We start from the raw sequence: 14547 nt of genomic DNA on the forward strand, positions 1-14547 counted from the left end.
GATAGGCCTTTCCTGGTAGCACAGTGACCTTGCCGTCTCAGCTCAGATGACATAACTGGAATGGCCTTGCCTGGCCAATTGTACTGTAGCCTTAGAGTAATCATGTTGGAGACTGGAGTTCTGTGAGGTGGTTTGGGGCCATAGGAGAGTGCCGGCACCAGAGTGACTTCTGAAGATCATGGGAGGCTCCCTTTTCTTATTACCTAACCCAGTCTCTCCCTCCAGCACATCAGGAACAACTTCAGAAGTGTATTATGAAATATTTAAATATATGGAAAATGTAACAGTGATGTGACCCAATGCATCTGTTTCTAACAAACTTTTGCTCCTTCTAGGGAGCAATGAACCTGAATTGGATGCTTTTTATTCTCAAGAGTGATAGGTTTCACCCACCTTTTTTTGGTTATCAAATTATGTGTGGTTTCAATGGTCTCATACCATCTTGGAAGTCACATAAATTCTACCTTTAATATGTAAATTTTCTCTGAAAAATCTCTTTGTCCAATTGTGACTTAATGTCACAGGGTATGGTGATACTGAAAGGGGGCTTCCCTTTCTCTGAAGAGAAACAGAGGAGGCAATGAGGAGAAAGAACTTGTAAGGGTGGAATTAGGAGGAGAGGAAGTAAATAAAGAGATAGATAGATAGATAGATAGATAGATAGATAGATAGATAGATAGATAGATAGATAGATTTAAAAATATATATAAGCTTGGGAAAACATGCCACCCCAGTCATATTTCATAAGGTTTGTGGGAGTGTGAGACACTCTACATTTCACACTGGACTGCAAGAAACTTTTATTTATCCTGTTATCATCACATGTAAATTTAATTGTCATTACATTAAGTACTAAATTCATTTAGTTTCAGTGGCGTAGTCTGACTTTCACATCTGGATGTGAATTTTAGTTTTACAGCAAAATGTGTTGAGTCCAATTTCCTTCTTCCATCTAGACTGTGATTAACCCATTTATGATAAGCCATAGCACTAATGCCAAAGTAATGTCAAAGCAAAGCCTAAGAAGTGGCCCAGCATCAAGCTGGCACATGAGGCACCAGACTCTATCCCTTTAATTGTAGGTTTCAGTACGATACAAAATCAGTTAAACCTATCAGTGGATTTTCCCTTTCAGGACAGATCCTATCTGACAAAAATGCCAACTGAGGAATGTGTGACACAGGAGACCACCATTAAAAGCATTCTTCCTCTCTCACTTCCATATTCCTACCGACAGCCAGGCGAGCACACACAAGTATCTATAGCACCATCTCTTGCACCTGCTGCCTAACAGATTGTGTCGATGGGACTCAGTGCCATTCACCTTCTTGACATTTCCAAAGATAAGAACACTTAAGACTCTCTGGTAACTCTTCTTGTCCCCTGGTGTCATTTGGTACACTTTGAATAAAAGCAGGAAGGAAAACAAAACGAAAAAAAAATATTTAAAAAAAATAACCAAACAGGTGTTTTGAGAGCTTCCTCACACTTGCAGTTAGTTATGTGGTGAGGGCAGAGAGCAAATATTAAAATATTAGGTTTAACTCAAGTCTCCTGGGCCTTGGGTTTGGTGAGCATACCGACGCTCACTTCTGGAGTGTGTCCAGGCAGATAACTGGGGAGGGGAAGGGACAGGTGCCCCCAGGATTTGAATCAAATCTCCCAAATCGACCTAAGATCCTTGACATTTTGCAGTGACATCTCCTTTCTTCTCATTGCAGGGGAGCACTTACGCATCTGCCCCCAGGAATACACCTGCTGCACCACAGAAATGGAAGACAAGCTGAGCCAACAGAGTAAACTGGAGTTTGAAAATCTTGTAGAAGAGACGAGCCACTTTGTGAGGACCACGTTTGTGTCAAGGCACAAGAAGTTTGATGGTAGGCAAAGCTGGCTTCTCTTCACTGTGATGTGTTCGTGCAATGTTTTGTTCTACTAGGAAATAGCATTTTTAAGAGAGAGGTTTCCATTCCTTCTCAAACATGTACGCATTTTCTGTGTCTAGGAAAGGCACAGACATTCTGGAAAGTATACTATTTTATAATGATGTCATAGGATGACAATCTGGGTGAACAACACTGTTCAGTGTTAGTCTCCTGCCTGGGAGGTTGCTCAGCAAAATGAAGGTCACTATTTCATCCTTTGGGTGATCACGGTTTAAGCTTTCCTTTACTTTAACTTCTCTTCAGTTATTCGAGTGGGAAGTTTCATTTGAACTGTCTTGTCACTTGCAAGTAGTTGCACTGCTGTGTCATTTTTAAGAGGACAAAATTTTGGGAATGGCAGTGGCAGGGTCTCTTTCTCTCAGTGTTTCCCATGCAGTAGTGTGGGCCCCTCTGCATACCCTGTACAGCAAACAGTGTGGTGCACATCATAAAGGTTTTTGTCCCTGCTTTCATTTCCAGATCATAAGTAAGCACAATTGTTTTCATATTTTAAGAAATATTTTTGGGTTAGAAACACAAAGAGTGAGAACAGTTACGTGTATAATTTCCGCTTTATTTCTAATGACGAACTCTAAAAATATTCCAATGCCGTCTGAATTTTGACAAAAACTTGAATAACTGAAGGGTATGTTTAGGGATGGTGTGGTAAAGAAATGTGTGCTTTATGCTCTCAATCATCATGAATCAAATGTGTCACTTGTACAAGGCTTCCTCCCTCCCCATTGCACATGTTCACTTGCCCAATGTCAACAGATCATTCACTTCACTTTCTTCAGTCAGAGCACCACAGATCCAGTTAGGAAATAATTTCTTTTCTATAGTTGGTAAATCAGTTTCTTTTATGGCTGCTTTTCAAGATGGTTGTAACAACACCGTTGTTTTTCAAACTGCTTCTCTGAGTTGTAAAGCGATTGGTTTACATGGTTGTACTCAGAATGGTGTGTTTTTCCTATACTGGTGATGTTTCATCTTGTCTACTAGAGTGTTCCAGCACCATCCTGCTCTTCCCTCTTGCCTTATGGGTAACACTATCTGTCATAGATGTGAAAGCAACTCCGTATTTAAGAGTGATACTAAGAATGTTTTCACTCGAATCCAACAAGGGAGTACTCACCCTGGATTGACAGATCACAAGTCCAGTGGCACTCACAACTCGCCAGTACGCATTGAGACAACTTGTCCTTCATTGCAGAGAGCAGCCGAGAGAGATATGCTTCTGCTGCTTTCATCTTGTGTTTGGAAACTAACTCTATGCATTTCCAAATCTGTCCCCCGTAAGTTTTCCTCTAATTCTAGAATTCAGAGCCTGGAATGCTTGTTTCTCATAAGAAAAATAGTAAATAGCGACTAGCTTCCTGAAAGGTTTGGTCTGTCTTTTTACAGAGTCATTCAACCAGTCCAAGACAGATGTTTCTGGTGTTTTATCAGTTAATCTTGTATCTCATTTGTTTTAACTAACCAATGAGTGATTGTACGCAAGGCTCTGTTGTCAACTGGTTAGACAAGGGCATGGATTTTTGACAGAAGTACATCTGACATAGTTGGTGATGGAGTCTTTAACGAGACTCTCCTCTGGTGCAGTTCCATGAGACTGTCATAAGAGAGAAGCTAGGATATTTTTAAAGCAGTATATCAATTCCATGAGACTTTTAAACAGAATATAAATGTAATATTCTAGATGTCTTCTTCCAGAGTTTAGTCTTGAAATAGTATATATATAATAATTCCAGCAATAATTTCTACCTTTCCTTCACTCTAATTCTGTTATATGATTATATGATATATCTTATTATACCATAAAGGTGATACTGCTACTGAATCTTCAAAAGCAATGGGACATTCAGAGAAACTTTGGGCATAGTGCATGCTAAACAAGTTCCTGTACCTCTAAGCTATAACCCAGGCCTTTAGCCCCCACTCCCTGTCTCTTTTCATCTACCCCTCTATTCTCTCCTTCCCCCGACTTCCCTCCCTCTTTCCTTCCTTCTTTTTGGAAAAGTCACTCCCTTGAGGCATTTCCTGGTGACTATAAGTGGCTGTGACCACAGAAGAACTATCTTGCTAGAATCAACTGTGGAATGTAACTTTTTGGGTTTTATTTTCTTGCATAAAAATCAGCACTGCTGGGAACAGCTTAAAGTTTCATTTTAGAGATTTTCAGTTGGTGAGGCCTTTGCATTATTACTAAAATTTGGGATCTAATCATCCCACTGATATTTCCGACCACCTTCACATTTATAACAAACATACCTTTGCTATCTACACTTATTAATATGAGAGAAACAAACAATTAATTAAAATCTGAGAACACTGATACCTATGCTTATTAAGGACAGCAACAAGTTCAGGTGCATGCAGTCTATATGATCCAATCCTTAGTACATATAGAGGGTAACATTAATCAATGTGTTAATTAGTCTCTTATTGTTGGCTTCTGCTTTCATTAGAAATGCCTTGTTCCAATTTTGTTCCCACCCCTATCCTGACTGATGAATCTGTAGAAATCTGAAACAGCAAAAGCCTCATACTATTTTTGGCCTTTTTTACATTTTTCTCAGTTTTTACTTAATATTTTGAGTAATATTTGGAAGATCTATTGTGTCGAATCCTAAATAGTTACTACATAATGGGAATATATGAATACGTTTGAATTCTTCCTCAAGTTTCCAAACATCCACTTTTGCTTCTCATCCCAATAGCCTGATACATGAAAACGGGGATTGGGAAGATGTATGTTGGAATGCATAGAAACTGTGTTCTTTAGCAGAGAGTTAGCTGGGTAGATTGTTTTCTTTAGGAAGGAAAACCACTTCAATGCCCCTTTGGAAGTAGCCAGAGCTGTTCTCAGCGTGCCTTGTCAGACTGGCTTTCTTGTTGCTCTCCATAAGGTGAAGTTGTACAGAGGAACCAGCCAGGGGCACTCACAACTTTGTCCCCTTACTTCTGACCACTGTCTGAAGCATACCTCAGAAGTTCAGGATCAGGCCACACGGTTATGTCAAGTTATAAAGAATGAGAGAGTCACCCTTGTGCACTTGCTCATGTTGGGAGAATTTTGTGTTCATTGACCATTGGCCCTGCCAAATTAGCATCTTTGTCTAAGTCTTCACTGTTTTTATGCTTCTTGTCTTTATGCTTATGTGTTAGGAGCACCTTAGGGAGTCTTCTGAGGGTGGTAACTGTAACCAGAAGCAACACAGGGCTTCATCCTTCACACTGTAAGTCCTTACCCCATTTATCAGGGATGAGTTGCAAAGCATCCCTGATCCATACATCCATCAAGTGGCAGAGTCAGAATTCTGTCCTTAGCTGAGCATGCCCTCTTGTTTACTGTCTTCTATCATACCATAATCCAGTCTCCATATGTGTTGACATGTCATGGTCAAACAAGTAGCTATGCTTCTGTCTCCCTGCCTCTCCTGTCCTGATTATAATCGGGAAAAAGTAGAAATGGTTGCTGAAAAAAAAAAAAAAAAAAAAAAAAAGAAAGAAAGAAAATTACTCACCTAAATATAGTTCAACTCCCTGAGGATCTGGAGCCTCCAGAGGGGAGGGGCCTTGCCAAGTTTCCATCAAGGAGCAGGAAATGAAGATTGTAACCTGATACCTACATCAGTCTTAAAAATAGCCATGCTGTAGGCAATCAATATTTAGTTTATTTGTTTTAAGTATGTACTGGCAACCCTTTCCTGATGCTTCTTTAACAAAAACAATCACAATGTTTGCGCACTAAGCATCCAGGCGCATGGAAAAGGTAGCCACAAGATTCAGTTCGTTGACAGTTGTTCTAGAGTTTGAAAGAATAAAAAAGACAACTTTCCCGATGCAGCCGATGCAGTGGAGGACAATTGTGTCTACGCCTTAGCGTGTGGAGCCGGCTAGATTCTATCATGGGGTAGGCCGTGGAGCCCTTTCTCCAGGTTGCCTGTGGAAGACAGATTATTACTTTGCTTAAATGAATATAGTTTTCCTTTATATTTATTCAATGTGAAATTTACCTACAATTTGACCTTTCTATGACCTTTTTTTATTATTGTTGTTGTTTAGTATTTTCTCCTTGATCTTATTATTGGACTTTGCTTCCTGATTCTTAATTTATGTATTTGAATGGTATACATTTGTCCAGAATTTTGGCAACAAGTACATTTTAAAGGAGCAAACTGAAGACAGAAGAACACTAATTTTCATTCTTACACAGAATGTTTTCAGTGTTAATGCCCTCGGAATACCCACTTCACTGAAAGTCAACCTTATTTATGTGCTGAGGTGTAATGTTATCCCAGTGCAAGCCTGCTCGTACTTACTTTTAAAATATAGTTTCTCATCTATATACCACATAGATGACAATAATGTAATAACTTCTTTAAAATATAGTCTAATTTCTCAGGGAAAGCAACTACATGAAAGAAAAAAAGAGAAGGCGTCCATATGGTGATAGACTCTTCCATATTTTCCATCATATGGGTCAGAATGTATGTGTGTGAGAGAGTATACATATATAATTCCAATTTGAAAAGCTTTCTCCACAGATGGACAACTCTTAGGCAAGTGTGACTTATATAGAAAAATGACTAGGAATAACTAAAATATGTTCATTGCTGTAGTAGTTCTTCTTGAAAGAGATGTAAATATTAAATGAAGATTAAAAGCCGGTTTGCCTGGTTATGATCATGCACACATGAAACGCCATAGTGTGGAGATAGAGGCAAGAAGATCGGGGTCCATGGCCAGTCTCAACTACATAAGAATGAACAGAGCAGAATGAAAATAAAAACACAGAAGTGACCTGCATCCTAGAATAGAGTACTTTGCAATAAGGAAAAAGTACTGAGCTCTCCTTAGAAAGACCACGACAGACTTCTTAGAAGAGCGGATAGTCAATATGCTCAAATTATGGGTTAAGACTGTAATAATCAAAGGACTGGCAGAGAGCACAGGGCTCCAGAGAGTTTATGTGAAGTCCACACACACTTTGATAGCTTAGTTGCTACTGATTTCTCTCCAGCCAGGACTACTTAGGAGCATCTGCCATCTATCTACTTCTTTAGGTTGGTATCCTGATTTATATAGAAATGCTTTATTCTTTGTATCAAACTTCTAGTGTTTTGCAACAACCACAAAATTTTAGGGAATAGACAAGAAGTGTCTAATTTTCTTTAATGGTTGGATCCATCTTATACATGTGATATCCTTTAGGGAGCTGCACTATAGTTTGCCCCTGTTTGTTTCTTGATGAAGCTTGGAGACAGACAAAAAGTTGGGGTAAGGCATCCGTTGAAGGTTTAAGTGAAGCTGATGCATTTTGGCTCAGATTAGGTCGACTAAACTGAACCTCACAGTTTTGATCATTGCCACTAACAATGGAGCAAATGATCGATTACACTCATCTATAGAGATGGAGAGTGGAAGGAAAGATTTTTCTCTATATCCCTCTCTACTGTCACTCTCAACTGGTCCCTATTGCTCACTCCAAACCATATTCTACTTTTATATAGGACTATCTTCTATTGCATACCATGAATCCCTACACAACATCATATACATCACACGCTGTCCCTTTTTCCAAGATGTTGCTGCAGAGAGAGAGAGAGAGAGAGAGAGAGAGGTGTAATGGCTCCTCTTGTACTACTTCTTCCTTTTCTCACGGTGTCATCTATTATCTTCATGAGAGCTTTAACGCCCACCCTCATACAGAGCAACTAGCCCGATGCCTCCTTTATGTTTCTTGGTCACCACCACCGTGCCGCGTGCTCCAGCTGCAGCATAGTCGACTTGAGGTCAGACTCTGCTTGGTGAAGTTTAATCATAGAAATGTTCTCGCCATCACTTCGAAAGTAATCTGGTAGCCGGGCGTGGTGGCGCACGCTTTTAATCCCAGCACTTGGGAGGCCAAGGCAGGCAGATTTCTGAGCTCAAGTCCAGCCTGGTCTACAGAGTGAGTTCCAGGACATCCAACGGTACACAGAGAAACCCTGTCTTGAAAAACAAAAAACCAAAAAAAANAAAAAAAAAAAAAACAAACCAAAACAAACAAACAAAAAAGAAATCTGATTAACTTTTTCCCAAGGGGAGATGTTTACAAATGGAAATAGTCTTCCCTTTTCTCTTCCTCTGCAACTTCCCCCTCAATCCTTCCCTCCCCGCCCTTTTCTTTCACTCCCTTCTTTATTTAGTAATCTTAGCAGACCCTTCAATCACAAAGATGTAGGATGTAAATCAAATGCTACATAGACTGTGTGAAGAACTAGCAATCTTTTTCTAGTTCTTAGATCCTCCCACACCATACCTCACAGAACTTACATTGTATTATTTTCCAAGCATGGTTGAAATATCATCTGATTATTGCCAATACTCCTGCACAGTGACGTAGCTAAGGAACCATTTTCTAGGCAAGTCAATTTCTTCTAAGTATTTCTTTATCAGACACTGAAAGCAGTCCTGTCAGAAGGGTTCTTGGTTATGATTGTTAATAAGAAGACAAGTATCTACTCTCTGAAATCAGCTCACTAACACTTTTGGTAAGAATGGGCATATTACAGGAGAAATTTTATTTAAGTTAAATTGATGTACCACTGAATGGAGAAAAGTTGATTTTCTTATTTTAATGAAAAAGATCCGAGAGAAACATTTAATGCGAGTTTAAAGTAGAGCTTGCTGGAAATGCCTTTGTCTTCTGTCGGAGTACATAGTAGCTCTGTATAGATCGGGCTGCGCCGTGTGTTATGCCGGCAGCTTCTTCAATGAAGTAGTGTGTCCATGGTGTAGATGGTACTGGTTGTAATGCTGTCATTTGGTATGAAAGGTTACTTGATGTTTCTCAGTGATGAGAAGTGGAGACCTAAACTATTTCTCATTACTGTGCTTAGGCAGCACAAAAATGTCCATTTCCAAATAAAAAAATTTCAAAGCCATAAATCCCCTCATCAGTCCTTTATGTGTTAAAAAATTCTAGGGGTGTCTTTGACTCTGTGGTGGACCTTTGAATTCCTTTGTACCCATGGGGTGCCTACCCTTCTCCAAGGAGAAGGGGAGGGAGGAATGGGGGGAGCAGTAGGATAAGGCTAGGACTGAGAAGAGAGGAGTTAGGAGCTAGAGGGCTGTGACCAGGCTATAACGTGAATAAATGAACAAGTTAATGGAGAAAAAAGAATTGGGATTCAAAGGAAAATGAATAATGGTGACTCTTTATTTAAAAACAACAACAACAAAAAAAACATAAACAAGCAAAACTACAACATCATTATAAGGTCCCTTCTGAAGGTTCACAGAGAGGAAAGGGAAGACACCCTTAAAAGGCGGTGGGTAGAATTTTGAGAACATACTCATTTTCTTTAACTTCCAAACCCATGCAGATATTTGTATGTGTGCTGGGATTTGAGGCCAGGCATTGCACACACTAGGCAAGTTCTCAAACTTGGAGCCACATGCCTAGTCCCATCCACATTATTGGTCTCTGTTGCTGGTAAGCATGGAGGATATATGCAGAATTGAAGAGTCACCAGTTATAGAATCCTAGAACTAAAATTTTCTGCTGGCAATGCTGCTCTCACTTTTCTGTTGTACTGTTTTTGCATAACCGTGGTCAATTACACAAAGCACACTGGTCGTCAATCAGGAAGGTACATGGAACTTAGTGAGTGCCAGTGACCTGATTCTATCTAAGCATCTATGGTTATTTTCCTTCAACTAGTGCTGGTGATGGTCTGTGTACATCAGGGCCTTCCAGGGCCTGCCAAAACAGCACACTCATCCCAGGTCTTTACCAGCTACTAATTAAGGTGCTAGCCGTTTGTGTAGACAGGATGTATACAGCTAAACAAGGGAAGCATTTTTCTATAGCTTAGATATGGAACAGCATCCACCATGTACCGTGAGATAAAAGCTTGATCAGCGAGGTGGAAGGAAGATGTCATAGTGGAACCGTTAAGAGGTTCTGGCCCATGCGTTACCTTCAGATCATTGAATGTGTGCCTCTAGAACGAAATGAGGACGTCTTGTCTCTGCTTTGTTCTACAGTATGACTTCTTTGAATGATTTGAAAGGATGTTGTTGATTTCCTTCAGGTCCCAATGTGATGTATGTGCTGCCTTGTCTCAGAACTAAGCCAGAATGCCAGTAGATTGTGAAGTAGAACCTCCAAAACTGGAACAGTGTATGTGTTTGTTAGTTTAAGTTGATTATCCCCGGTCTTTTGTTATAGTGATGGGAATCTAATTAATAATATGTTAAAAACAACGTTCAATATTCCAAAGTCAATGTACTATTTCATAAAGTAAATTACTAGTAATATCTCACTATCATTTTCTTTACAAATCATATTTCTCTACCATTCATTAGCAAATTTCTGTTGATTGATTGACACTAGCAATGAAAACTATTGTTTTGCATTTCAGCAGTTCAAAAAAATCAAAGTTTTTGTGCAAGTATTGCACTTCCTATGATTCTAAAATTCTGGTACACAGGAAAATGTTCCTGAACCTTGTGTTGAGGAAGCATAATTACCACCTCAGAATCATCACATTTGGTCCACAAATCTCGGATTTTAGAAACATACATTTCCTGTTTAATTTTTTATTTCATTTTTAATTTTCTACAAGATTTGTTGAATAGGCAAATACTAATCTTGAGACTATTGAGAATGTCCATGCATAGTTTTCCTGTGATTTAATCCCTACTTAATGGTTTAATTAAATACTGATAACTTTGATGTAAGGAAAAAAAAACAGGGGCTATATATCTTTGAAGAAGTAGTCATCTATAATCTATCTCTCTGTCTCTCTGTCCGTCTGTCTGTCTAGCTATCATCTATCTATAAATCAATCAATCAATCATCTATCAATCTACCTACCTACCTATGTATCATCTATGTATCTCTCATCTACCATCATCTATCACCTCTCTTAAAGGAATCATGATGCAGTTACTACAGAAATGTGCTCTGTTAGACTCTCCTCCATAGTATTTGGCTATGTGATCCCTTATAATTTTTCTTTTATGTACTATTCTTATTACAATATGATCCATTGAAGTCTAATCTCATTAAGTATATGAATTTTGTTTGCCTTTTTTTATTTTGTCTACCCATACTTGACTTAAAGTAGGGCATAATTAATAATGCTGTAGTGTTGTCTCCCTGTGGCACTAACCTGTGTGGACCCAAGGGCACACGCTGGCTAGATGAATTGCTTAACGTCTTATAATAAATATGACAGAAGAAAATAGGGAGCCTTGAATTCTAGTTATCTATTAACTCTTAGCATCCATAAACCTGGAACTCGGTGGCACTTGTTCCACATAATTTAATGGAGCTAATTTTGAATTCCCCAAATAAAAGTAGACCTCTCCTGGGGTAAAGCTAGTAGAAGCCCTTTCCTTAAAAAGAATGAGATCAACAGAGCTCAAGTTTAAAAGCCAGGTACGTTGTGTCCCTGGAATCTCCTTGGTGGGGACAGAGGCAGGCAGAGTCCTAGGACTCACTGGCTAGCAGGGCCTATACTTATCCGTGAGCAGCAGGCCAGAGATAGACTCTGCCCCACCCCAATGTGGACAGTTTCTGAAGAATAATAGCTGAGGCTAAACTTTTGTCTCCCAGTTCACATGGACACCTGCCTAAATATCCTCTTCTGCATTTCCTGTCGTCCATGTCCAGAAATCTTTAGATGAACTTCTAATACTTCAGATCAAATTCAGCAAACTTCCTAAGCAATGTGTAGAAAGTTTTAGGCTTATAACTGGACTTTTTCTTTTTTTACTTTTTGGTGGCCTACTTTCCAAGTCATACAACTAATATTAATAAATGTAATCTCAATAATTAGTCCATCAACTGATTGAGAAAATGTATTTTAAGTTGCTATCTTTCATAGGGCTGTTTTACAGGTGTAAGGCCTCTCAGTTTGTAAAATTACTTGCCAAGCTGAAATTCTTCTCATGATAGTATCACATTTCAATTCACAAGCAAGTACATGTTGCAATCAAGGTATTTCCTGTGTCTTATTTTGTTAAACATACATTCATCTCAGAAATTTTGTAAACAAATTCCTTCAATGACATCATATGCAAATGTATAGGTCAAAGCATCATAGCATAACTGCCCCAACAAGCACCTCTGGTGGGGACAGAGCTGGTTATCATTGCTCAATATGTCCAATTACTTAAAGTTTCTCAGTAAGCAAATTTGCTACACAACTGACTTAATGTATAGATCACTGGGGTGGATGAATATAAACAATTTCATGCACTCAAGTTTTCAGATCATTGCAAATCTCAATTCATACTAGAGGAACATAAATATTCAATGACTTCACATTTATAGTGTTTACAAAACACTTATTGATTTTCCATAATTGTATTTAAAACAACTTTAAATTTGTATTCAAAATGCCCATTTCTTAGAGGCTTTGTTTATTCACTAGGTATTATGAATGGAGGAATACTTAATGACACGATGTAGTCTTGGCATGCTGCCACAGTTGAAGGAGAGATGCATCTCCAAATATCATTTATCCTAAGGCTCACTCACTAAGTTTGAACTGAGTTTATTTATGCCACTTTTTAATAATCCAAGATATTAACATTCTTTACAACAAGAATCATGCAATGACTACTGTACACATGAATGGCTTTCCTGCCTGTGACTAAGGTATTTCTTCATTTCATGGCCTGCAGGGATAATAGCACAACTATCTGCCACCATGCCCCTCAGCCCCCAGCCCTCAGCCCTAGACACATGGTGGGGTAACCATATATATATATATATATATATATATATATATATATATATATATATATATATATGATCATTTGCTTTTGTCACATCAGTAAGACACTTTGAAAGGATAATTCTCTTATGCAAAGTTGTATTTGCTTTAAATTCATAGAAACAATAGCAATATCTGTTCTTTCCCTGGTAAAATGATGCTCAATATTCAGCATAACACAATAATTTTCTGTGGTCATAGCAGAAACTTCTTTGCGAACTGAGTGGAAAGGTCAGCTGTTTGTCCTCATCTGATGTAAAACCTCAAGTGTGACTTTATTCTCAGCCTTCCTTGCCCATTGGTTTCATTTCAAAACTTGTTCTTCATGTATTTCAGAAACAATGGAGAAACACACCATCATTGTCATATATTTTAACTTTATGTGCAGTGTTTTCTTTTTAAGTTATATAATGAAATAGAGGAGTCTCCAGTAACCTTTAAAAGGCTAAATAACTTGAGCAGTGATGACTAATGAACTTTTTTGTCTTCATAAACATTTCCTTGCCATTTAAACAAGCATTTGCACATGAAATAAACTATCTTGCCAGTGAGCCAACTTTCTACACGAAACAAAGAAGTTGATTTTTCCCCTTACACTAGGTGATGAGGTCCTCAATTTCAGTATTATAATTAAATTCTTCCACTGGAATAGTAAGCTTTGCAAAAATAGCAAACCTTATAAGAATAAAAAGGAATATATTTCTCTTAAAAACAATTTCAAGACATTGATAAACATTTATATAATTGGCTATTTAACATTTCATGCAGGAGAAACCACTATCTATTTTTGAAAATAAACTTGCAATTCTTAATCTGGTGGGATTTTTTTTATGTTTTCCCTGGAGAAATGTGTGTGTGTGTGTGTGTGTGTGTGTGTGTGTGTATGGTCTTAATACACTCTGTATTTTTCATAGGCTAATACAGCTGATCTTTGGAAGTAGAGTTAAATATGCAAGAGGTGAATGGTTTTCTTTCTGAGTGTTTTAGAAACATACTCAGTCTAATGGAAGATCATGTGTAGAGTGCTAAGCCATGCAGGGTGTTCATTAGCTACAACTTATAAAGACCCTGGAGTTTGTTTTTCCCATCCCCTCATTGGAGATAGTTGCATGGTTTTCAATTAAAATCTCCATTTACATCCAGCTGGCAAAGTAAGCATCCGTTTTACCAATAGAGAGCAAAGGTCACTGACTCCTGCTTGAACAGATGGTTAAAAAATATGCCCTTCCCTTCACTGGGCAGATACCTTTGAGCCACCCAGAGCAGGCCTGGGGAGCAGATTCTGAAGGGTGAAATCGCATGTGGACTTTCACCTTATTTACTGATGTAGAATCGGTTGCTGTTGGTCCAGATGCTGTAGCGGCTGTTGCTCTGTGGATTGGGATTCAGCAGCAGCTGTTGTGCTTTGCTAGAGTATCTTTCCAAAATTCAGAATTTAATAGCCTGAGACTCTACTCACTGAGAGCTATGCTGAAAGTTAATTTGCTGAATCCAAGTTTATTTTCCTGTCTCAGCGATGGTTTTTGATGGAGCCTCTAGTGAAGAAGGTACTAAATTGGTGCCTTAGAGGTCCAAGAGGCTAAGACTGTAATGGCTACAGGGCAGGCATGAGGTTGGCAGCCTGATGACTTAGCTGCATTTGGATGATCCCAGGTTTAAGACCATGTACTGCAGTAAAGTTTACTTGGAGAAATGCTTTGAGAGTTACAGGAAAGCATGACGTACAACCTTTGGCATAATCCCAGCTTTTATTTATTTACCAAGCCTGAGATATTATTTTATAGGTTTTCTGATAGATAAGTTGTCTTTATTTCCATATTTATTCCCTTACATTGTAGAGATCT

At 38.6% G+C, this 14547-nt stretch overlaps 1 protein-coding gene across 1 annotated transcript in view; it reads left to right on the forward strand.

Annotated features, from left to right (window-relative positions):
• Gpc6 (glypican 6) overlaps positions 1 to 14547 on the forward strand; it is a 1014352-nt gene that overhangs the window by 249882 nt on the left and 749923 nt on the right. Inside the window, exon 2 of the mRNA XM_021203486.2 lies at positions 1722 to 1880. Coding sequence (XP_021059145.1) covers positions 1722 to 1880 — 159 coding nt within the window. The remainder of the gene's footprint in view (positions 1 to 1721; positions 1881 to 14547) is intronic.

The sequence above is a fragment of the Mus pahari genome, chromosome 8 (assembly GCF_900095145.1).
Source record: "Mus pahari chromosome 8, PAHARI_EIJ_v1.1, whole genome shotgun sequence".
Lineage (NCBI taxonomy): Eukaryota > Metazoa > Chordata > Mammalia > Rodentia > Muridae > Mus > Mus pahari.